We start from the raw sequence: 26,582 nt of genomic DNA, 5'->3' as shown, positions 1-26,582 counted from the left end.
CAGGTGACTATTATACAGGTGACTGTTTATTATACAGGTGACTATTATACAGGTGACTATTATACAGGTGACTGTTTATTATACAGGTGACTATTATACAGGTGACTGTTCTTTATACAGGTGACTATTATACAGGTGACTGTTTATTATACAGGTGACTATTATACAGGTGACTGTTTATTATACAGGTGACTATTATACAGGTGACTATTATACAGGTGACTGTTTATTATACAGGTGACTATTATACAGGTGACTATTATACAGGTGACTATTATACAGGTGACTGTTTATTATACAGGTGACTATTATACAGGTGACTGTTCTTTATACAGGTGACTGTTTATTATACAGGTGACTATTATACAGGTGACTGTTTATTATACAGGTGACTATTATACAGGTGACTGTTCTTTATACAGGTGACTGTTTATTATACAGGTGACTATTATACAGGTGACTGTTTATTATACAGGTGACTGTTTATTATACAGGTGACTATTATACAGGTGACTATTATACAGGTGACTGTTTATTATACAGGTGACTATTATACAGGTGACTATTATACAGGTGACTGTTCTTTATACAGGTGACTATTATACAGGTGACTGTTATACAGGTGACTGTTTATTATACAGGTGACTTCATTATACAAGTGACTGTTCTTTATACAGGTGACTATTATACAGGTGACTGTTTATTATACAGGTGACTTTATTATACAGGTGACTGTTTATTTTACAGGTGACTGTTTATTATACAGGTGACTGTTATACAAGTGACTGTTCTTTATACAGGTGACTGTTCTTTATACAGGTGACTATTATACAGGTGACTGTTTATTATACAGGTGACTATTATACAGGTGACTGTTTATTATACAGGTGACTATTATACAGGTGACTGTTCTTTATACAGGTGACTATTATACAGGTGACTATTACACAGGTGACTGTTTATTATACAGGTGACTATTATACAGGTGACTGTTCTTTATACAGGTGACTATTATACAGGTGACTTACACAGGTGACTGTTTATTATACAGGTGACTATTATACAGGTGACTGTTTATTATACAGGTGACTATTATACAGGTGACTGTTTATTATACAGGTCACTATTATACAGGTGACTATTATACAGGTGACTATTATACAGTTGACTGTTTATTATACAGGTGACTGTTTATTATACAGGTGACTGTTATACAGGTGACTATTATACAGGTGACTATTATACAGGTGACTGTTTATTATACAGGTGACTATTATACAGGTGACTATTATACAGGTGACTATTATACAGGTGACTGTTCTTTATACAGGTGACTATTATACAGGTGACTATTATACAGGTGACTATTATACAGGTGACTGTTCTTTATACAGGTGACTATTATACAGGTGACTATTATACAGGTGACTATTATACAGGTGACTGTTTATTATACAGGTGACTATTATACAGGTGACTATTATACAGGTGACTGTTTATTATACAGGTGACTATTATACAGGTGACTGTTTATTATACAGGTGACTATTATACAGGTGACTGTTCTTTATACAGGTGACTGTTCATTATACAGGTGACTTCATTATACAGGTGACTGTTCTTTATACAGGTGACTGTTCTTTATACAGGTGACTTCATTATACAAGTGACTGTTCTTCATACAGGTGACTTCATTATACAGGTGACTGTTCTTTATACAGGTGACTTCATTATACATGTGACTGTTCTTTATACAAGTGACTGTTCATTATACAGGTGACTTCATTATACAAGTGACTGTTCATTATACAGGTGACTGTTCATTATACAGGTGACTGTTCTTTATACAGGTGACTGTTCTTTATACAGGTGACTTCATTATACAGGTGACTGTTCATTATACAGGTGACTGTTCATTATACAGGCGACTGTTCTTTATACAGGCGACTGTTCATTATACAGGTGACTGTTCATTATACAGGTGACTTCATTATACAAGTGACTGTTCATTATACAGGTGACTTCATTATACAGGTGACTGTTCTTTATACAGGTGACTGTTCTTTATACAGGTGACTTCATTATACAGGTGACTGTTCTTTATACAGGTGACTTCATTATACAGGTGACTGTTCTTTATACAGGTGACTTCATTATACAGGTGACTGTTCATTATACAGGTGACTGTTCTTTATACAGGTGACTGTTCATTATACAGGTGACTTCATTATACAGGTGACTTCTTTATACAGGTGACTGTTCTTTATACAGGTGACTGTTCTTTATACAGGTGACTTCATTATACAGGTGACTGTTCATTATACAGGTGACTGTTCTTTATACAGGTGACTGTTCTTTATACAGGTGACTTCATTATACAGGTGACTATTATACAGGTGACTGTTCATTATACAGGTGACTGTTCATTATACAGGTGACTTCATTATACAGGTGACTGTTCATTATACAGGTGACTTCATTATACAGGTGACTGTTCATTATACAGGTGACTGTTCTTTATACAGGTGACTGTTCTTTATACAGGTGACTGTTCTTTATACAGGTGACTTCATTATACAGGTGACTGTTCTTTATACAGGTGACTTCATTATACAAGTGACTGTTCTTTATACAGGTGACTTCATTATACATGTGACTGTTCTTTATACAGGTGACTTCATTATACATGTGACTGTTCATTATACAAGTGACTTCATTATACAGGTGACTTCATTATACAAGTGACTGTTCTTTATACAGGGGACTGGTCATTATACAGGGGACTGGTCATTATACAGGTGACTTTATTATACAAGTGACTGTTCATTATACAAGTGACTGTTCATCATACAGGTGACTTCATCATACAGGTGACTTCATCATACAGGTGACTTCATTATACAAGTGACTGTTCTTTATACAGGGGACTGTTCTTTATACAGGGGACTGTTCTTTATACAGGGGACTGGTCATTATACAGGTGACTTTATTATACAGGTGACTGTTCTTTATACAGGGGACTGGTCATTATACAGGGGACTGGTCATTATACAGGGGACTGTTCTTTATACAGGGGACTGGTCATTATACAGGTGACTTTATTATACAAGTGACTGTTCATTATACAGGTGACTGTTCATCATACAGGTGACTTCATCATACAGTTGACTTAATTATACAGGTGACTGTTCTTTATACAGGGGACTGGTCATTATACAGGGGACTGGTCATTATACAGGGGACTGTTCTTTATACAGGGGACTGGTCATTATACAGGTGACTTTATTATACAAGTGACTGTTCATTATACAGGTGACTGTTCATCATACAGGTGACTTCATTATACAAGTGACTGTTCTTTATACAGGGGACTGGTCATTATACAGGGGACTGGTCATTATACAGGTGACTTTATTATACAAGTGACTGTTCATTATACAGGTGACTGTTCATCATACAGGTGACTTCATCATATAGGTGACTTCATTATACAAGTGACTGTTCTTTATACAGGGGACTGGTCATTATACAGGGGACTGGTCATTATACAGGTGACTTCATTATACAAGTGACTGTTCATTATACAGGTGACTGTTCATTATACAGGTGACTATTCTGTGATTTATTGTAAATTCTAAAAAACGTTTTTTGGGTTGCAGTGCCCACGGACCCGTCTCCACAGTGGAGGAAGGTGGCATGGAGTCATGACTGTGCTTTACTGGCCTATGCTGACAGCACTGGCACAGTGCGAGTCTTCGACCTGATGGGCAGCGAACTGTTCGTCATCCCACCAGTAAGAACCAACTAACCTTCCTCCCTCTGTTTCCACCTCACCTGTGTGTCTCTGCAGCTTGATGGTTTGGTTTTCCAGATGGGACATTTGGGTGTTGAATGATAGAAATATGCTGAAATGGTTTTCTTTCTTTGAAGGGATTTTGCTGGCTCTGAATGGAAACTTTTGCTGAGTTGCTTAGAATCCCCCCAAATTCACTTCAGAATCCCAGCAAATTCACTTCATAATTCCCACAAATTCACCTCGGAATCCCAGCAAATTCACCTCAGAATTCCCCGGATTTCAATTCAGAATTCCTGCCAAATTCACCTCAGAATTTCCCAGATTTCACTTCAGAATTCCCCCAAATTCACTTCAGAATTCCACCAAATTCCCAAACCCCAAAACACTTTTGAAGTCTCTGTTTGCAGTCTGTTTGTTCTGAAGACTTTTCCGATTGGACCGATCCGGGTGATGATGGGCTGGTGGAATAATACGCTGGCATTTAGGACACACAGGGCGAGCTCTCTCTGCCAGTTCTCTCCCGCTGTGTCCTCTCTTTTGTTCCTGGCTCAGTATCTGCCAGGATAAATGACATGATTAATCTCATCATATTATCATTGTAGGCAATTTCTCTGTGTTCCTTTTTACCATTCTGTCCTTCACGTCACACTGAATCAGCGCTGGATCTGCAGAGATGCTCTCTGTTTCGCAGCTTTCGTCTTTATTTGGAAGAAATGTCATATGCATGTCTGAAGCAATTGTACTAAGAGCAGCAGAGACTCTGCATTGAGACGTTATTTCTCGTTGATTTTTTTTTTTGGAGTAGCACTTTTGCATTGTGGTTGCATCACTGTTCCTCTGTCTGTCTATCTACCTCTATCTTTTTCTCTGCCTCTTGGCCTCTCTATATATTTCTCTCTCATGTGCATTCAATCTCTCTGTATGCCTGTCTGTCTGTCTCTGTCTGCTTCTATCTTTCTTTCTATCTCTTTCTTCTTTCTCCGTCGTCTCTTTCTCTGTCCCATTCTCTCCTCTATACCTCTTGTTCTCTCTCTCTGCCACCCTGTCACTCTCCATTGCTGCATTTCTCTCACTCTTTGCTTCTCTTTCTCTCTCTTTCCTCTCTGCCACCCTGTCACTCTTTGTCTCTGTCTTGCTCTCACTCTTTGCTTTCTGTCTCTCTCTCTTTCTGTCAGTCGGCCTCTCTATGTTTCTCTCACTCTTTTGCTCTCTCTCTCTAACTGTATCCCAGACTCTCTTTCTCTTGGTCTCTCCCTCTCGGCCTCTCTTTCTGCCTCTCTCTCTCTCTCTCTCTCTCTCTCTCTCTCTCTCTCTCTCTCTCTCAGTTGACCTCTCTATATGTTTCTCTCTCACTCTTTTACTGTCTCTTTATCTGTATCTCAGGCTCTTTCTTTCTTTCTTTCTTTCTTTCTTTCTTTCTTAATTCTCCTCTAGAAAGGACAGTTTCTCCGCAGTTTACTGAATACAGTGTGAGTTTAATGAGTAAACAGTGGCTTATTGCAGGGAGATATCTGATCTCTGTAATATTGATGATTGATGAATAATAGAGATGCTTAGCTAAACATTTCATTGCAGTATTTGAATGAAATCAGAGGAAGTCTTCCCACGCAGGTGAAATCGGTCTCCTGTTTGTCGCTGCCGAGTGAGAGGAAGTGTGCTCGTCTGAGTGCTCAGTGTTGGCAGTAATGAAGTGCTCTCATGTGCTGTGGTTACTTTGCACGCCGGCTTTCTGATTGATGTCTCACTCGCATCACCGTCAGCTCATTGTTCATCTTTCTTTTTGCCACTTTCTGTCTGTCCGTCTCATCTTTCTCTTCCTTCAGGCTGTGAGTTTTCCCGGAGATTTCAGCTACGCTGCGGCCGGTTTGATCTTCCTGGAGTACACAGGCAGCGCTCAGTGGTCCGCAGAGCTGCTTGTGATCACCTACAGCGGCCAGCTGAAGAGCTACCTGGTCAGGTAACAGTGGTGTTTTTAACTTTCTGGATGATTTTGGTCTCAATCACATTTTATTCATCTTTTATTTGTATTCAGAGAGAAATGTGAAAGGGCTTTCTGTTGAAGTGTGTCTCTTCCCATCAGCTCTGGATAAGCAGCTGACATGACTGAATGGTGATGATAGTTAAAGATGAATCATTTATGCTGTTTTTTTTTTTACCAATAATTATATTTATTGAGTTTACAATATAACACAGATATTACAAGAATCAAGAGGAACAATTAAAAAACCCACACATATAGCTCATCAGTACTCCTCCACTCATCATAACCATATTCATCCATACTGACCATACTCATACGACCCTAACCCATCCAACTCACTATTCTCACCCATACTCATCCATACTTATCCCATTCTTCACAATACTCATTATACTCACTGTACTCACCCACAGCTCACCATACTCACCCACCTACACTCATCATACTCACCCATACTCATCATACTCACCCATACTCATCATACTCACCTACACTCATCATACTCACCCATACTCATCATACTCACCCACCTACACTCATCATACTCACCCATACTCATCATACTCACCCACAGCTCACCATACTCACCCACCTACACTCATCATACTCACCCATACTCATCATACTCACCTACACTCATCATACTCACCCATACTCATCATACTCACCCACCTACACTCATCATACTCACCCATACTCATCATACTCACCCATACTCATCATACTCACCTATGCTCTTCATACTCACCCATACTCATCATACTCACCCACCTACACTCATCATACTCACCCATACTCATCATACTCACCCATACTCATCATACTCACCCATACTCATCATACTCACCCATACTCATCATACTCAACCATACTCATCATACTCACCCACCTACACTCATCATACTCACCTACACTCATCATACTCACCCATACTCATACTCACACTCACCTACACTCATCCATACTCACCTACACTCATCATACTCACCCATACTCATACTCACCTACACTCATCATACTCACCCATACTCATAATCACACTCACCTACACTCATCATACTCACCCATACTCATACTCACACTCACCTACACTCATCATACTCACCCATACTCACACTCACCTACACTCATCATACTCACGCATACTCATACTCACACTCACCTACACTCATCATACTCACCCATACTCATACTCACCTACACTCATCATACTCACCCATACTCACACTCACCTACACTCATCATACTCACCCATACTCATACTCACCCATACTCATACTCACACTCACCTACACTCATCATACTCACCCATACTCATACTCACCCATACTCATACTCACACTCACCTACACTCATCATACTCACCCATACTCATACTCACCCATACTCATACTCACACTCACCTACACTCATCATACTCACCTACACTCCTCATACTCATCATACTCACCCATACTCATCATACTCACCCACCTACACTCATCATACTCACCCATACTCATCATACTCACCCACAGCTCACCATACTCACCCACCTACACTCATCATACTCACCCATACTCATCATACTCACCTACACTCATCATACTCACCCATACTCATCATACTCACCCACCTACACTCATCATACTCACCCATACTCATCATACTCACCCACCTACACTCATCATACTCACCCATACTCATCATACTCACCCATACTCATCATACTCACCTATGCTCTTCATACTCACCCATACTCATCATACTCACCCACCTACACTCATCATACTCACCCATACTCATCATACTCATCATACTCACCCATACTCATCATACTCAACCATACTCATCATACTCACCCACCTACACTCATCATACTCACCCATACTCATCATACTCACCCATACTCATACTCACACTCACCTACACTCATCCATACTCACCTACACTCATCATACTCACCCATACTCATACTCACCTACACTCATCATACTCACCCATACTCATAATCACACTCACCTACACTCATCATACTCACCCATACTCATACTCACACTCACCTACACTCATCCATACTCACCTACACTCATCATACTCACCCATACTCATACTCACCTACACTCATCATACTCACCCATACTCATACTCACACTCACCTACACTCATCATACTCACCCATACTCATACTCACACTCGCCTCCACTCATCATACTCCCCCCTACTCACCCTCACCTACACTCATCATACTCACGCATACTCATACTCACACTCACCTACACTCATCATACTCACCCATACTCATACTCACCTACACTCATCATACTCACCCATACTCACACTCACCTACACTCATCATACTCACCCATACTCATACTCACCCATACTCATACTCACACTCACCTACACTCATCATACTCACCCATACTCATACTCACCCATACTCATACTCACACTCACCTACACTCATCATACTCACCCATACTCATACTCACCCATACTCATACTCACACTCACCTACACTCATCATACTCACCTACACTCCTCATACTCATCATACTCACCCATACTCATCATACTCACCCACCTACACTCATCATACTCACCCATACTCATCATACTCACCCACAGCTCACCATACTCACCCACCTACACTCATCATACTCACCCATACTCATCATACTCACCTACACTCATCATACTCACCCATACTCATCATACTCACCCACCTACACTCATCATACTCACCCATACTCATCATACTCACCCACCTACACTCATCATACTCACCCATACTCATCATACTCACCCATACTCATCATACTCACCTATGCTCTTCATACTCACCCATACTCATCATACTCACCCACCTACACTCATCATACTCACCCATACTCATCATACTCATCATACTCACCCATACTCATCATACTCAACCATACTCATCATACTCACCCACCTACACTCATCATACTCACCCATACTCATCATACTCACCCATACTCATACTCACACTCACCTACACTCATCCATACTCACCTACACTCATCATACTCACCCATACTCATACTCACCTACACTCATCATACTCACCCATACTCATACTCACACTCACCTACACTCATCATACTCACCCATACTCATACTCACACTCACCTACACTCATCCATACTCACCTACACTCATCATACTCACCCATACTCATACTCACACTCACCTACACTCATCATACTCACCCATACTCATACTCACACTCACCTACACTCATCATACTCACCCATACTCATACTCACACTCACCTACACTCATCATACTCACCCATACTCACACTCACCTACACTCATCATACTCACGCATACTCATACTCACACTCACCTACACTCATCATACTCACCCATACTCATACTCACCTACACTCATCATACTCACCCATACTCATACTCACACTCACCTACACTCATCATACTCACCCATACTCATCATACTCACCCATACTCATACTCACACTCACCTACACTCATCATACTCACCCATACTCATACTCACCCATACTCATACTCACACTCACCTACACTCATCATACTCACCCATACTCATACTCACCCATACTCATACTCACACTCACCTACACTCATCATACTCACCTACACTCCTCATACTCACCATACTCACCCATACTCATACTCACCCATACTCACCTACACTCATCATACTCACCTCCACTCCTCATACTCACCATACTCACCCATACTCATACTCACCCATACTCACCTACACTCCTCATACTCACCATACTCACCCATACTCATACTCACCCATACTCACCTACACTCATCATACTCACCATACTCACCCATACTCATACTCACACTCACCTACACTCATCCATACTCACCTACACTCATCATACTCACCTACACTCATCATACTCACCCATACTCATACTCACACTCACCTACACTCATCATACTCACCCATACTCATACTCACCTACACTCATCATACTCACCCATACTCATACTCACACTCACCTACACTCATCATACTCACCCATAATCATACTCACACTCACCTACACTCATCCATACTCACCTACACTCATCATACTCACCCATACTCATACTCACCTACACTCATCATACTCACCCATACTCATACTCACACTCACCTACACTCATCATACTCACCCATACTCATCATACTCACCCATACTCATACTCACACTCACCTACACTCATCATACTCACCCATACTCATACTCACACTCACCTACACTCATCATACTCACCCATACTCACACTCACCTACACTCATCATACTCACCCATACTCATACTCACCTACACTCATCATACTCACCCATACTCATACTCACACTCACCTACACTCATCATACTCACCCATACTCATCATACTCACCCATACTCATACTCACCCATACTCATACTCACACTCACCTACACTCATCCATACTCACCTACACTCATCATACTCACCCATACTCACACTCACCTACACTCATCCATACTCACCTACACTCATCATACTCACCCATACTCATACTCACACTCACCTACACTCATCATACTCACCCATACTCACACTCACCTACACTCATCATACTCACCCATACTCATACTCACCCATACTCACCTACACTCATCATACTCACCCATACTCATACTCACCCATACTCACCTACACTCATCATACTCACCCATACTCATACTCACCCATATTCACCTACACTCATCATACTCACCTACACTCCTCATACTCATCATACTCACCCATACTCATACTCACCCATACTCACCTACACTCATCATACTCACCCATACTCATACTCACCTACACTCATCATACTCACCCATACTCATCATACTCACCTACACTCATCATACTCACCCATACTCATCATACTCACCCATACTCATACTCACCCATACTCACCCATACTCATCATACTCACCCATACTCATCATACTCACCCATACTCATCATACTCACCCACACTCACCCATACTCATACTCACCCATACTCACCTACACTCATCATACTCACCCATACTCATACTCACCCATACTCACCTACACTCATCATACTCACCATACTCACCCATACTCATACTCACCTACACTCATCATACTCACCTACACTCATCATACTCACCCATACTCATACTCGCCCATACTCACCCATACTCACCTACACTCATCATACTCACCCATACTCATACTCACCCATACTCACCTACACTCATCATACTCACCCATACTCATCATACTCACCTACACTCATCATACTCACCCATACTCATACTCGCCCATACTCACCCATACTCACCTACACTCATCATACTCACCTACACTCCTCATACTCACCATACTCACCCATACTCATACTCACCTACACTCATCATACTCACCTACACTCCTCATACTCACCATACTCACCCATACTCATACTCCCCTACACTCACCCATACTCACCCATACTCACCCATACTCACCCATACTCATACTCACCTACACTCATCATACTCACCTACACTCCTCATACTCACCATACTCACCCATACTCATACTCACCCATACTCATCTACACTCATCATACTCACCCATACTCACCTACACTCATCATACTCACCTACACTCATCATACTCACCCATACTCATACTCACCCATACTCATACTCACCCATACTCATCTACACTCATATTCACCCATACTCATCATACTCACCCATACTCATCATACTCACCCATACTCACCTACACTCATTATACTCACCCATACTCATTATACTCACCCATACTCATCATACTCACCCATACTCACCTACACTCATCATACTCACCTACACTCATCATACTCACCCATACTCATCTACACTCATACTCATCTACACTCATACTCTCCCATACTCATCTACACTCATATTCACCCATACTCTTCATACTCACCCATACTCATCATACTCACCCATACTCATCATACTCATCCCATTCTTCACAATACTCATTATACTCATCATACTCACCCATAGCTCATCATACACATCATAATCACCATACTCATCATACTCACCCATACTCATCATACTCATCCCATTCTTCACAATACTCATTATACTCATCATACTCACCCATAGCTCATCATACACATCATAATCACCATACTCATCATACTCACCTACACTCATCATACTCACCCATACTCATACTCACCCATACTCATACTCACCCATACTCATACTCACCCATACTCATACTCACCCATACTCACCTACACTCCTCATACTCACCATACTCCTCATACTCATCACACTCACCTACACTCATCATACTCACCTACATTCATCATACTCACCCACACTCATCATACTCACCCATACTCACTCACCATACTCATCATACTCACCCATACTCATCACACTCACCTACACTCATCCATACTCACCTACACTCATCATACTCACCCATACTCATCCATACTCACCTACACTCATCATACTCACCCATACTCATACTCACCATACTCATACTCACCATACTCGCCATACTCATACTCACCATACTCATTCTCACCATACTCATCCATACTCACCCATACTCATCGTACTCACCCATACTCATCACACTCACCTACACTCATCATACTCACCTACACTCATCATACTCACCCATACTCACTCACCATACTCATCATACTCACCCATACTCATCCATACTCACCTACACTCATCATACTCACCCATACTCACCATACTCATACTCACCATACTCATACTCACCATACTCATCCATACTCACCTACACTCATCATACTCACCCATACTTACCGTACTCATACTCACCATACTCATTCTCACCATACTCATCCATACTCACCCATACTCATCGTACTCACCCATACTCATCATACTCACCCATACACATACTCACCCATACTCATCGTACTCACCCATACTCATCATACTCACCCATACTCTTCATACTCATCCCATTCTTCACAATACTCATTATACTCACCATACTCTCCCATAGCTCATCATACTCATCATACTCACCCATACTCTTCATACTCATCCCATTCTTCACAATACTCATTATACTCATCATACTCACCCATAGCTCATCATACACATCATAATCACCATACTCATCATATTCATCCATACTCATACTCACCTACACTCATCATACTCACCCATACTGCTTCATATTTGTACTCTAAGACTGTGATCACTACACTATATCACTGGTGTTGAGGTGTTTGGATGAAGGTCTGAGGATGAAGAGCGTTTGGTGTTGTGCTAATAATAAATCAGAGAAAAAAGCTAGATAATGTAACCAAAGCTGACACACTGGTAGAAATGGTTAAGAAAAGGTGTTTTTCTTTTCAGATGAACAATAATGTGATATAGTAAACAACCATTAACACTGAGATTAGATTAGGTAATTATTGTTCTGAGTGTATTGTCGGCATGTTTAAAGATCTGACAGGGCTGTCAGGTGTTGCTGTTCTTCTTGCTGTTTTATGAATAGTGTATCGGGGGGCCAAAGGGAAAGCATGAATCAAATGAGGCTTAAAAACACAATCTGTGTTTGCGACAATTTGTTTTTATGGCGTGTTAGACCCCTTCTGTCAACTGTAATGCCACATAATTGATGTGGAAAGCAGCCAAGCTGTGATGCACATGGAGCCCAAGCTCAGCAGCTTGAACATGGATTTCTGTTTATTTGATGCCTGGCGAAGACACGCTAATGAACGGAGCCTTCCTTCCAATTCTCAGGACTTATTTTAAGACGCAAATGTTAACAGTGCATACATTTTTATTTCTTTTAAGCACTCGGATCAGCAGCAGTCGGATCAGTAAAGGAAAGGGAGAAGCTTTTTAGTCAACTATTTTACTGGAGCTTTGGGAGGGGGGCAGTATTTATCTGTAGTAAGCCTTTACTTCTTTCAGTGTAGAAGTATTTCAGTCAACCTCAGTCACTGTGCTCAAGTGAATCTTTCCAAGGGTTTATGCCACAGAACTTGTGTCAGGATACTGTAGAGTTTGGGCTCAAGCTGTACAAATCGCTATCATGAGATACTTAATTTAGGGTCTTAAAATATTAATTTCCGAAACATAAATCATCATGTTGCATCATCAGCTCTGGAGTTGTGGCCTACAGAGCTTCTGATATCTTGTGTACCCTTTTCTGGCGACAAGCTTCAGGATTTTAAAGGCTGCAGTCTGTTTGACCGTTTGCACGTGTTTTTGATGGGAAAACAAACTGAAAGATGACAAACTCATTCAGTCTTTAGACTTTTATTTGGAAAAGTTGGTGAATAAATGAGATCAAGCGGAAGGTTGTAGGCGGTTCTTAGTTTTACTAGCAGGTGACTAGCAAGTTCTAGAAATCCTGTGTTCTAATGCTATGATAAACATCACTCATTCTTTACGTCTCAGAGGAGCTCGTCTTGTACTCAGCTAACCAGCTTTCTGTTCATCTTTCAGTACCGGAACTAACCAGGGCTTCCAGGAAAGTCACACCTTCAGTTTCTCCACCCACTACAGCAACGGCGTCACGGCGGCCATCTATCACCCGGGACACAGGTAAGTAACCTGAATTCCGTATTTATGAGCCGGGAAGTTGTAATTGCAACATGAAGTCAATTAAGGTTCTCTTAATTAATTTTAGAAAATTATATCTATTGGTAAAAGGTGTGTTTTGCTTTTTTTTTGTTTAAATCAATTTCTGAAGCTGATGTAATCTTTATTATTATTGTGTATATTATGTAATTTTCTTGTATTAGCTCCTGAGGAGAGGAAACATCCCATTTCAATTAATTTTACCATAAAATGTTGATTCCATCGTGTTTCCTTTCTGAGATCACGGACACTTTTCCAACTCGTAGGCGTAATTACGACTTTCAAACAGACTGGTAAACACCTTCTTCCCAGCGTGACTTGAACGCACCATCGGCTGCCACTTTAATTCACTCATCCTCATCATTCTGCTTCCTTCCAGAATATAGTTTTATTACCTAAACCAGCAGAGACTCCAAACCAGTAAAAAGTTTGAAAGCCGTGTACACACATTTAAAAGTTATGCGCTTCCACGAGGCTTATAAAAGATTTAACTTTCTGTTCCAAGTTCATAAAATGACACCGAAGGCCTGAAGGGTGTGTAATAACACGCTGACAGATGTAGGAATCAATTTGTTTCTCCCTTTTCTAATTCACTGTGGACCTCAAGGTATGACCTGGATTTAAAGTGCCCATTATTCAAAACTGGGGCTGTTTCAGAGCCTTTCGTGTTTGTCTCTTGATCTTACACGCTCGTCTGCCAGTTTATTAGGTACACCAACTGCTATCTGGCTGTAATATTTTTTATAGAACCTTAAGCAGCCTTTATTTGTCACATATACATTACTGCACAGTGAAGGTCTTTCTTCGCCATGATGCAGCACCCCTGGAGCTGGGGGGGTATGGGGCCTTGCTCAAGGGCAGTGCTGGGGCTTGAACCCCAATCTTCTGGTCAGCAACCCAGAGCCTTAACCACTTGAGCTACCACCACCCCCTTGGAACCTTATGGAATGTAAAATTGTGTTTTATCAGTGCAGCGATGAAACCATTGTACAAGGCCTGATCTGTAAGACGGACACAAATCAGTTTTTTAAACCGTCCACTTTATTAGACATGCCTGCCTCACTGGTGCTGCTTGTTCTCGTACGATTAAAGGCCGTAATAGTGATAGATTTGAGACATCAGTGCACAGTGCGAGTCCCTCTGTACGTCCTTTTATTTTATCGCCAGGCTAGATAAGTGCAGCCTCAGTTGTTTAGAAGTTATTCTTTTGCGCATGTGTTTTATTTTCTACCCCACTGTAAAAAGGAGATGTAGAAGTTCAGGAGGGTTTACAGGAGGCTATATCATATAAAAAAGATCTAAGAGGTCTACTCTCGAAAGCACTGCATGATCTGTGTGAGCATGTACTGTGTAGATCTGTTTACAGCCTGACAGCAAGATGATAATGTTGTTTGTGTTTTTGTTTATTTAATATTTAGCAGTGAAAGGAATCGAAGACAATCGTGATTTCGTTGGCATTTAATCCTTTTATTTACAAACTGTTACAACTGAGATATGTGTTCTACTTAATCTTAATCTTTACTTTTTTATTTTTAGGTTTTATAGCTTTTAACATTTTACTGTGTGTGTGTGTGTGTGAGAGAGAGAGAGAGAAATAAAGAAAGGAGAGAACTTGGACTGTCACCAGGGGGCAGTGTTAAACTTTAAGACTCTGTGTGTGTGTGTGTGTGTGTTTGAGATTAGCTATGTGGCTGCCTACTTTCTTCTCTTATCATCTTCTCACACCGGTCTTTGGTTTAACTGATGAGACGTTTTTGGAAGGGAAGGTCTGGCTTTGAGACAGTCTTCATCTCTCTCTCTCTCTCTCTCTCTCTCTCTCTCTCTCTCTCTCTCTGTCTCTCTCTCTCTGTCTCTAACTCAGTCCACACTCAGAACTTTTCCATATGTTGCATGTTTTGGCCTGTTGCAATAAAAAACACACTCACAGGTGCACTTAGGTGGCTACATGCTGCTCATAACACACTGTGTAGTGTGTATAGTGAATATATATTAGTGTGGATTGGAACACCGCCACCACAGAGAGAGAGAGAGAGAGAGATCATAACAGATCATAAATTCATTAGCTGGCTCGGTCTGTATTCTGCTGCTCCACAGGTCCAGTGAACCAGCATGAAACCGGCAGCTCGACTGGTTTGTGTTGTGCGAGCTTTAGTCTTACGTAACTGTGGTTGCGGTGCATTTGTTCAGCTCAGTTTGGTCATCCTGCCTCATGCTGTATCACTCCTTCCATCCCTTCCACACATCATTATGTTAATAACAACACTTCTTCTTGGAAACCTGTTCAAGTTAATTAATAAAAATAGTTTTTTTTCCCAAAATCCAGACCCTCATGTCATGTGTATCGTGCAGCAAAATAGACGCTCCGCGGCTTCACAGAGGGGTCTCTGAACCAGCTGGAGCGTGTTGTGTTGCTTCTGGTTGGTAAACCTGTTTGCTGCTAAAAGCTCTGGTTTATTGATCAGAAGGTCAAAGGTTCGAGCCCCAGAGCTACTGAGCGGCCACTGCTGGGTCTCTGAGCAAGTCCTTTAACCCTCTCAGCTCCTGGAGAGCTGCGTCATCGCTGTCTGCTGCAGGCTTTCACTACTGATGGTTCTCATGTGACATGTCCCTCAGCATCTCTGTCCCCTGAAGCATGCGGCATTAGCAGGAATATGTTTATTTTCATTTCTTCTTCTGATCATTAGACGTGATTGTTGGTAGAAATCCTAAGAAATCGATTAAATCCTAGCAGAGCATTATGATAAGTTTATCCTTAATATATCCTGTAACTGTCCTTTGAAGCATGTGTTGGTTTGAGTTGACAGGAAGGTTTCAGTAACTCGAATAATAACCCTTTACAGCCGTGGTGTACAGAAAAGCAGGTCAGGTTCAATTCTGATCACCAGGAACAGGAATCTGAGGCTATGGTGTGCAAAATAGTCACAAAATTAGACTGAAAAAGTCACAGGAGCAACTGAAGTTTTTTATGCATATGTCTCAGGATCACAGTCTGATCCATTGATCCATTTTGTTCAGAGAGAAGCAGCCCCAACGTTACCTAGTTTCTTCTTTTGCATCATTTTTTTTTAATTTTACAAAATTACACAGCATAAAGCTTTCATCATATCCCTTAATAACATGTGGCAAGGCGTTTCAGAGATTCGGCGCTGATTTGTTTTTAATTATCCCCCTGAACACAACCTGTACAGTGAATACGTGATGCTTTCTGACAGTCCAGCCTCTTAGGATTGGAATTCAGGAGAGTGAGATGTTTTAATGCTCATCTGTGCTCGTCTCAGGTTGCTGCTGGTGGGCGGATGCCGGTCAGACGAGGGCGCCGCCTCCATGGCCGCTCGCTGGGGCATCACCACATGGAGGGTGTTATCGGGCTCGCCGCATTATAAACAAGTCATCAGCTATGAAGACGATGTCCTAGCGGTAAGACACACACACACACACACAGAGTCCACTGAGATTTCTTCTCATTCGTAATCCAGAATAATAATAATCCTGATATTATGAAGCATGAACCTGGCTGTTAATTGCACTGATGTTAATTGCTGTCTCTTGGTTCTGTCCAGTCCCAGAGGAGAGGGCTATTCCGAATGCCCACATTCCGATTTTTTTCCAGGCAAAACAACGAACAGGTGAGTCTCTTCTCTTCTCTTCTCTTCTCTTCTCTTCTCTTCTCTTCTCTTCTCTTCTCTTCTCTTCTCTTCTCTTCTCTTCCTCTTCCTCTTCCTCTTCCTCCCCACTTCTCTTCTCTTCTCTTCCTCTTACTCTTCCTCCCCACTTCTCTTCTCTTCTCTTCTCTTCTCTTCTCTTTTGTTTTCTCTTCTATTCTCTTTTCCTCTCTTCCCTTCCCTTCCCTTCCCTTCCCTTCCCTTCCCTTCCCTTCCCTTCCCTTCCCTTCCCTTCCCTTCCTCTTACTCTTCTCTTCTCTTCTCTTCTCTTCTCTTCTCTTCTCTTCTCTTCTCTTCTCTTCTCTTCTCTTACTCTTCTCTTCTCTTCCTTTTCTTCTCTTCTCTTCTCTTCTCTTCCCTGCCTCTTACTCTTCTCTTCTCTTCTCTTCTCTTCTCTTCTCTTCTCTTCTCTTCTCTTCCTCTTACTCTTCCTCCCCACTTCTCTACCTCTTCTCTTCTCTTCTCTTCTCTTCTCTTCTCTTCTCTTCTCTTCTCTTCTCTTCTCAGTCTTTTTTTTTTGTCCAGTTTAATGCCATTTACACTTCTAAGTACATCCTGTACGTTGCTCTTATAGCACAGCTATTTATTTTATGGCTGTATAAACGAGGGATCCCTCTGTCCTGAAGACTCCTGTTTAGCACGTCCTTTAATATGTTTAAGATTATGTTTAAACGCTCGGGTTATGCAGAGCTTCCGACACAGAAGCCGCTTTGAACGAGCTGTTAGAGTAATAATGAGGACATTAATAACCCTGCGATTTCAGGTGCAGTCTTCTGACCAATCAGAGCGGAGAATTTAGCAGAGCTGCGATATAAATTCAACATGGCCGAGAGCATAGATTAAAGACTACGTAGGATCTTATATTAAATTAAACTAGTGGTGTTGTATTCCTTTATTACGGTTTGTGTGCATTCAGAAATTCTATGCAAATTCCAAAAAAGCTTGTCAAGCAAATTAGCACTAGCTAGCTAAGATTGGCTCACTGCTATAACTAGCCAACATGCTGATAGCTGTAGTTCGCCAAATACCTACATCGACTTGCTCTTTCTCCAGAATTTAGCATTCATTTTATTGTATTTTATTGTATTCATTTTATTATTGTATTATTTTGTTTGTTGTAGCTAAATGGTGAATCGCTCTAAAACTGCCTAGCTTCGTTAGACGCTGAAGTATCTGGTTGCTCTGTCAATCCTTCTGTTCCTTCATTACACCACAGAATAGATATTTCTATACAAACATTAGCATTTACTGTACTACCTCCTAGCATAATGCTAATAAGAACACAAAGCTGTATAATAGTTCTACTATTTATTGTTGGACAATTGAAGCTTAACTTCCAGTTCTGGTTGCAGTTCCACCCCTGGCAGAGTAGATGGTGATTTGCATCTCTTCTCACCTTAGGGAACCTCAGAGAAGTTCTACATTCAGATGATGCAACAAAACCAATAGTGTATTGTAGAATTTGTCGAATTAGCATGCTGTGTGTAATGACACGGTTGAATCATTTGGATTCTGCGCCACAACTTCAAGAAGTTACCACGAAATAACACTTTGTGTCTAAATCCTATTCCTGTGCTGCTCTTTGAGTTGATAGCAGGTTTTTTTTTTTTTGTCAGAACTTCTTGACAGTTTGATCTCCTGGGCTTTTCTGTCTTATTAGTTATTACACAAGAACTCGCCAAGAAAAATAATTATCTCTCAAACACTGCTAAATGATCTCAAGCTCCAGTTTAGTGTTGTGGAGCACTCAGGTGTGTGTCTACAACATGCCAAGGAAGGACGTCAGACACGAGCTCAGAGAAGCTCCTCATCAGTTCTGGAAAGGTTTTAAGGTCGTCTTTAAGTGATTTAAAATCCATCATTCTGCTGTGAAAAGGAATGTTTACAAATTTTAGATCCTTCAAGACTTCCCTGGAGTGAGCTTCTCACCAAGTTCAGACTTAAGATGTAAAGGGAAAAAAAAACAAAAAACAAGAGCTGCATCATGACCTACAAGCATCTAGAAGGATGTTAAATGTTTAGGTTCATGACAGAATCAGGTTAAAAAAAGATAAATGAACAAGACAATGATGGCTAGAAAAACAAAGCTTTGTCTGACCAAAAAGAATATGGCAGCATGCGTTAGGATGCAAAGTATCTGGAACTGTATTCTTTATACTGATGAAAGATCTCCAAAGTGGAGATGTTTGGTTATCATGCACAGTGCCATGTTTGGCAACAAAAACACTGCATATCACCAGAAGTCTTCATAGCAACTCTGTAGCATGATGATGGAGGACACAGGATCGATGAACTCCACTTTATACCAGAAAATTCTTGCGAGGCCATCTGTCCAGCAGCTTAATCTGGGCCGAAATTGAGTCATGGAACAGGGCAATGATCCCAAACACAGCAGAAAATTTGATATCTGACTGAAGAAGGTGTTGGAAGTGCAGAGCTCAGCCCCAGTGAGATGCTGAGGTGGGTTAGTAAGACAGGTTTGTGTGAACAGATGCCATCAAAGAACTGAAATGATGTAGAGTGGGGGAGAATTTCTCTAAAATGTTAAACCACACCCACCCCATGTTAGTACATTTTAACCTCACCCCATGTTAGTACATTTTGAACCCGCCCACTCCATGTTTTACAGTTTAACCCGCCCAACCCCAGTTTATCCCACCCCCCCATGTTAGTACAGTTTAACCCCCCACCCCATGTTAGTACAGTTTAACCCCACCCACCCCATGCTAGTACAGTTTAACCCCACCCACCCCATGTTAGTACATTTTGAACCCTGCCCACCCCATGTTAGTACATTTTAAACCCTGCCTACCCCATGTGAGTACAGTTTAACCCCACCCACCCCATGTTAGTACTTTTTGAACTCAGCCCATCCCCATGCTAGTACAATTTTGTTAGTGTTTGTAATTTATTTCTGCCCATCTTTATGTCAGTACAATTTTAACCCCGCCCATCCTCCTGTTAGTACAGTTTTGACCCAACCCATCCTCATGTCAGTACAAATTTTATCATACCTATCCTCCTTACAGTTTTAGCCTTACCCACCCTAAGGTCAGCACAGTGTAAGCCTTACCCACCCTAAGGTCAGCACAGTGTAAGCCCCACCCACCCTAAGGTCAGCACAGTTTTAGCCCCGCCCATCCTTGTTAGCACAGTTTTAGCCCCGCCTATCCTCATGTTAGCACAGTTTTAGCCGCACCCATCCTTGTTAGCACAGTTTTAGCCACGCCCATCCTCATGTTAGCCCAAATTGTATCTCAACAAATTATTTTCAGGAATATTGTTCTGTTGTTTTTACAAGTTCAGCTAATCCTGGTATATTCTCTGATATTTTTTCTGTCATGCGTGTGTTTTAAGGCGATATTTGATGATTATTAAAGACAGAATTGAGCAGAATTTATTTTTTAAATAAGTTACAGATGCTATTTTATAGTTTATTATTTGGATTATTTTATCCCGTAGAAGTTCAGTCCAGGTTACTGAACTCTGTGTGTACACTGTCTGTGTGTGTGTGTGTGTGTGTGTGTGTGTAGGATGGTGTGTTCAGGATGAGTGTGTCTCCTAACGGAGCGATGTTGGCCGTCATCCATTTTTCCGGCGCTCTCAGTGTGTGGGACGTTCCATCACTCAAACATAGGAGCAGCTGGAAGCAGGAGGAGCAGGTAGAGCTTCAGACCTGTCTGTCTGTCTTTCTGTGTGTGTGTGTCTGTGTGTGTGTGTGTCTGTGTGTGTGTGTCTGTGTGTGTGCATGTGCCTTTGCATGGTCTTGTGGTGCCAGTAATGTCTGTCTGATGCTGCAGGTTCAGCATCTGCTGCTGAGTCACACTGAGTCACTCCTTTCTTTCTTTCTTTCTTTCTTTCTTTCTTTCTTTCTTTCTTTCTTTCTTTCTTTCTTTCTTTCTTTCTTTCTTTCTTTCTTTCTTTCTTTCTTTCTTTCTTTCTTTCTTTCTTTCTTTCTTTCTTTCTTTCTTTCTTTCTTTCTTTCTTTCTCTCTCTCTCTCTCTCTCTCTCTCTCTCTCTCTCTCTCTCTCTCTCTTTCTTTCTCTCTCTCTCTCTCTGCAGCCTGGCTATGAGGAGATTAATCCAGAGTGGAAGACCTCGCTAGAGAAGAGAAAGAAAATCAGAGGTAACGGATGGTTTCAGATAACGTTTAATTAAAACATTAGTAGAAACCACACACACACACACACACACACACACACAGCCAATGAACACCAGTGTCAAAAGATTACACCTAAAATCCCTATTTATTTATTTATTTTTAAACTTGTTTTTTTTTTCAGCAGCACTTACACACATATGAGCTGAGCACACATTAAACAACAGACAGCTGTTTATTCTCACCGTAACTTACCTTTTAAAGAAGTTGTTCACTTCCAGAACAAAAATCTACAAATAATTTCCTCATGCCCTGGTCATCCAAGATGTTCCTGTCTTTCTTTCTTCAATCGTAAAGAAATGATGCTTTTTGAGGAGAACATTTCATAATTTTTCTCCATATAGTGGACTATAATGGTGCCCGTGAGTTTGATCGTCCAAAATGGTGACCTTTTGACGTGATAATATAGTCCGTAGTTTCGTGGATGCTCATCCCAGAGCTAGTGCTACACGAGCTTTTGTGGTTAGAAAGTCTACAATTTTTTATTTTTCTAAGAAAATGACCGATGGTTTGTCTAGATAAGAGCCTTCCTCCTGGACTGGGATGGTTTAGAGCTCTTTGAAGCTGCATTTAAACTGCATTTTGGAAGTTCAGACACCATTGAAGTCCACTATATGGAGAAAAAATCCTGAAATGTTTTTCTCAAAAAACATCATTTCTTTATGACTGAAAAAAGAAAGACATGAACATCTTGGATGATAGATGGTAGATTTTTGTTCTGGAAGTGAACTTCTTCTATAATGCGCACACACACACACACACAGAAGCTTCCATGTGACGTGAAATATACGGTTTAATAAAACCCCACGATTAAATTCACAACATTTTGATCAGACATTTTCATAATGCATCTGCAGCACTCACACTCTTCCCCTCTCTCTCTCTCTCTCTCTGTATGTCTGTCTGTCTCTCTCTCTCTGTCTGTCTGTCTCTCTCTCTTTCTCTCTCACACACACTCTCTCTCTCTATCTGTCTCTCTCTCTCTCTCTCTCTCTCTCTCTCTCAAACACACACTATCTCTCTCTCTCTCTCTCTCTCTCTCTCTCTCACACACACACACTCTCTCTCCATCTCTCCTCTCTCTCTCTCTCTCTCTCTCTCTCTCTCTCTCTCTCTCACACACACTCTCTCTCTCTCCGTCTCTCTCTCTCTCTCAAACACACACTATCTCTCTCTCACACACACTCTCTCTCTCTCCGTCTCTCTCTCTCTCTCTCTCTCTCTCTCTCAAACACACACTATCTCTCTCTCTCTCTCTCTCTCAAACACACACTATCTCTCTCTGTCTCTCTCTCTCTCTCTCTCCATCATAAGCGCACCAGCAGACTGAAAGCGTCTTTTAGATTCTAACTGCCTCACTGTTTATTTTCTGCTCTTCTACACCGGCTAGTACATAATGATCCTTTTTCCCTTTCTTTTTCCTCCCACTCTTTTTTTTTTCTTATTTCTCTCCTGTGTTTTTTGAACTCTGTATTCTTTCTAAACTTCGATGAACACGGCAGGAGAGACGTGAGGAGGAAGTGAAGGAGTTGAGTGAAGACTTGGAGTGTTTGTTCATTATGTTGATGGTGTTTGGGTTCGAGAAACTTGAGTTATGATTTTAATGAAGAAAAAAATCCTTCACTGAGAACCTTTCACTTTAAATAATAATAATAAGTGGGTTCATGTAGAAATGAGACATATTTCACTCTTGATCCTGGCAGTGTTTTAGAAGCAGGCTGTATGGAGTAAAAACTCTATTTACCTCACGACTCTTGTCTCGTTGTTTAGTAAGAAAGCTTTGCTAGAAATGTGAGATTAATATTTTAACAGCGATCCTGCTTACCCTTTTGTTCTCCTTTCATTTTTTCCCCCTCTTTTCACACTTTGCATCTTGCATCTTTGTTTCTCGATGTTTTTCTTCTTCCTACAAACAGCACTTTTTATTTAATCACAGCAGAGTAACTCTGATTAATACGAGAGGTGAAGCAGACATCCCTCGGTTTGTTTTTTAAAAAAATAATACATAAGTTTTAACTCAGATTATTGGAAATGTGTTTTGTAGTAATGGAGGATTTGAAGAATTAAAATTCCTTATGCAACTTGAGGTGCCTTTTTGTGGAAGTCATTCTGATTGAATTGGTGAAATGACAAGCGCAGGATTCTCAGTAGATTTTTTTGATCGCAAAACCATGAAATCCTGTAGGAACTGATAAATAAACACAGGATTATTAACTTTCTGTCTCTCTCTCTCTCTCTCTCTCTCTCTCTCTCTCTCTCTCTCTCTGCAGATAAAGAGCAGTATCAGTCGTTGATGGATGTGGGTTGGTGGAGTGACCAGGCTCTGATTCTGGCCCGTTGTTCCGGCTCTCTCACCGTCTCCTCCGTGCGAGCTCTCACCAATCTCCTGGGAAAATCGTGTGAATGGTTTGAGCCCTCGCCCCGAGTCACTTCGGCTCATGATGGCGGCTTTCTTAGCCTGGAGGTGTGTGTGTGTTAATATCCTATCCTATCCTATCCTATCCTATTATTATTATTATTATTATTATTATTATTATTATATGCTTATTACTAGTGCTACAACGCTCCAATTTTTCCTACTGGTAGACTACCAGTCAAAAGTTTGGACACACCTTCTAATTCCATGTTCTTTCCTGAAGTTTATTTCTTTCTACAAACAAAACACATTTAAATAAAAGGTGTGTCCAAACTACAGTAGTATACTTCTGTAGTTGCTATTACTACTGCTGACTACTGAAATATCACTTCTGCAGCAGGGGTTGCTCAGCAGTTAAGACTCTGGACCACTTACAGGATGTTATGAGATCATATCCCAGCATGTAAACCTACTACAAACAATACTGCTTTTGTACCCCTCTGTACTACTGCTATTACTATTACTGACTACTGATTCTACCACTATTACTACTACTACTGATGATAATACTGATACCAATTCTGATACTGATACCACTACTACTACTGATACTACTACTACTCCATGATACTGATAATGAACCTACTACTACTGCTACTTCTTCCACCACCACCACTGCTACTACTACTGATAATAATATTGATACCAATTCTGATACTGATACCACTACCACTACTGCTACTTATACTGAACCTACTACTACTGCTACTTCTTCCACCATCACTACTACTACTACTGATACAGTAATCCCCCGTTTATCGCGGGGGTTATGTTCCAAAACCACCTGCGATAAACGAAAATTTGTGATACACTGACCCCTGCTTTTTTTTTATGGTTTAAGCCATAAATTACCTTCCCACACTCTTTAAACACACACAGAAAACATTTGAAAATATATAGCGAGATGAATTTTGAGTACATTCGTAGAAATATCACATTTATAGTGAGTACTGTATATATGTATGTTCCTTCGCCAGAAGCCTTAGAAGGTGCAGAACGTTTGGGCGACATAATAGGGCTTGCAGAAAAAACGCAAAAATACAGCGTACACAGAAAAAAACCAAACACTCGGGACAGTGACACGTGAAAAACTGGGATGCTGGAGAATTCTGCTTCCCTTTCCACAACTGTATGCACAGCCAGCAGCCAATCACAACCGTGATTAAATGAATGGGGCATTCATAGTACTACTACTACTACTTATACTGAACCTACTACTACTGCTACTTCTTCCACCACCACCACCACTACTACTACTACTACTGATACTACTACTACTTATACTGAACCTACTACTACTGCTACTTCTTCCACCACCACCACCACTACTACTACTACTACTACTACTACTACTGATACTACTTATACTGAACCTACTACTACTGATACTACTACTACTTATACTGAACCTACTACTACTGCTACTTCTTCCACCACCACCACCACTACTACTACTACTACTACTACTGATACTACTACTACTTATACTGAACCTACTACTACTGATACTACTACTACTTATACTGAACCTACTACTACTGCTACTTCTTCCACCACCACCACCACCACCACTACTACTACTACTACTACTACTGATACTACTACTACTTATACTGAACCTACTACTACTGCTACTTCTTCCACCACCACCACCACTACTACTACTACTACTACTGATACTACTACTACTTATTCTGAACCTACTACTACTGCTACTTCTTCCACCACCACCACCACCACTACTACTACTACTACTACTGATACTACTACTACTTATACTGAACCTACTACTACTGCTACTTCTTCCACCACCACCACCACCACTACTACTACTACTACTACTGATACTACTACTACTTATACTGAACCTACTACTACTGCTACTTCTTCCACCACCACCACCACCACTACTACTACTACTACTACTGATACTACTACTACTTAT

General features: G+C 41.0%; 1 protein-coding gene across 3 annotated transcripts in view; it reads left to right on the top strand.

The window, feature by feature from the left end:
* Positions 1-26,582, top strand: part of nbas (NBAS subunit of NRZ tethering complex) — a 256,830-nt gene that overhangs the window by 31,523 nt on the left and 198,725 nt on the right. For all 3 annotated transcript variants that reach the window (XM_058393499.1, XM_058393497.1, XM_058393500.1), the window contains exons 7-14: positions 3,660-3,793; positions 5,620-5,753; positions 14,266-14,364; positions 17,679-17,817; positions 17,961-18,026; positions 21,596-21,724; positions 22,125-22,188; positions 24,492-24,685. In XM_058393499.1, the coding sequence (XP_058249482.1) occupies positions 3,660-3,793; positions 5,620-5,753; positions 14,266-14,364; positions 17,679-17,817; positions 17,961-18,026; positions 21,596-21,724; positions 22,125-22,188; positions 24,492-24,685 (959 nt within the window). The remainder of the gene's footprint in view (positions 1-3,659; positions 3,794-5,619; positions 5,754-14,265; positions 14,365-17,678; positions 17,818-17,960; positions 18,027-21,595; positions 21,725-22,124; positions 22,189-24,491; positions 24,686-26,582) is intronic.

This window comes from Hemibagrus wyckioides, linkage group LG06 (assembly GCF_019097595.1).
Source record: "Hemibagrus wyckioides isolate EC202008001 linkage group LG06, SWU_Hwy_1.0, whole genome shotgun sequence".
NCBI classification, from domain to species: Eukaryota; Metazoa; Chordata; class Actinopteri; order Siluriformes; family Bagridae; genus Hemibagrus; species Hemibagrus wyckioides.
This window is presented reverse-complemented; position numbering and strand designations above follow the sequence as displayed.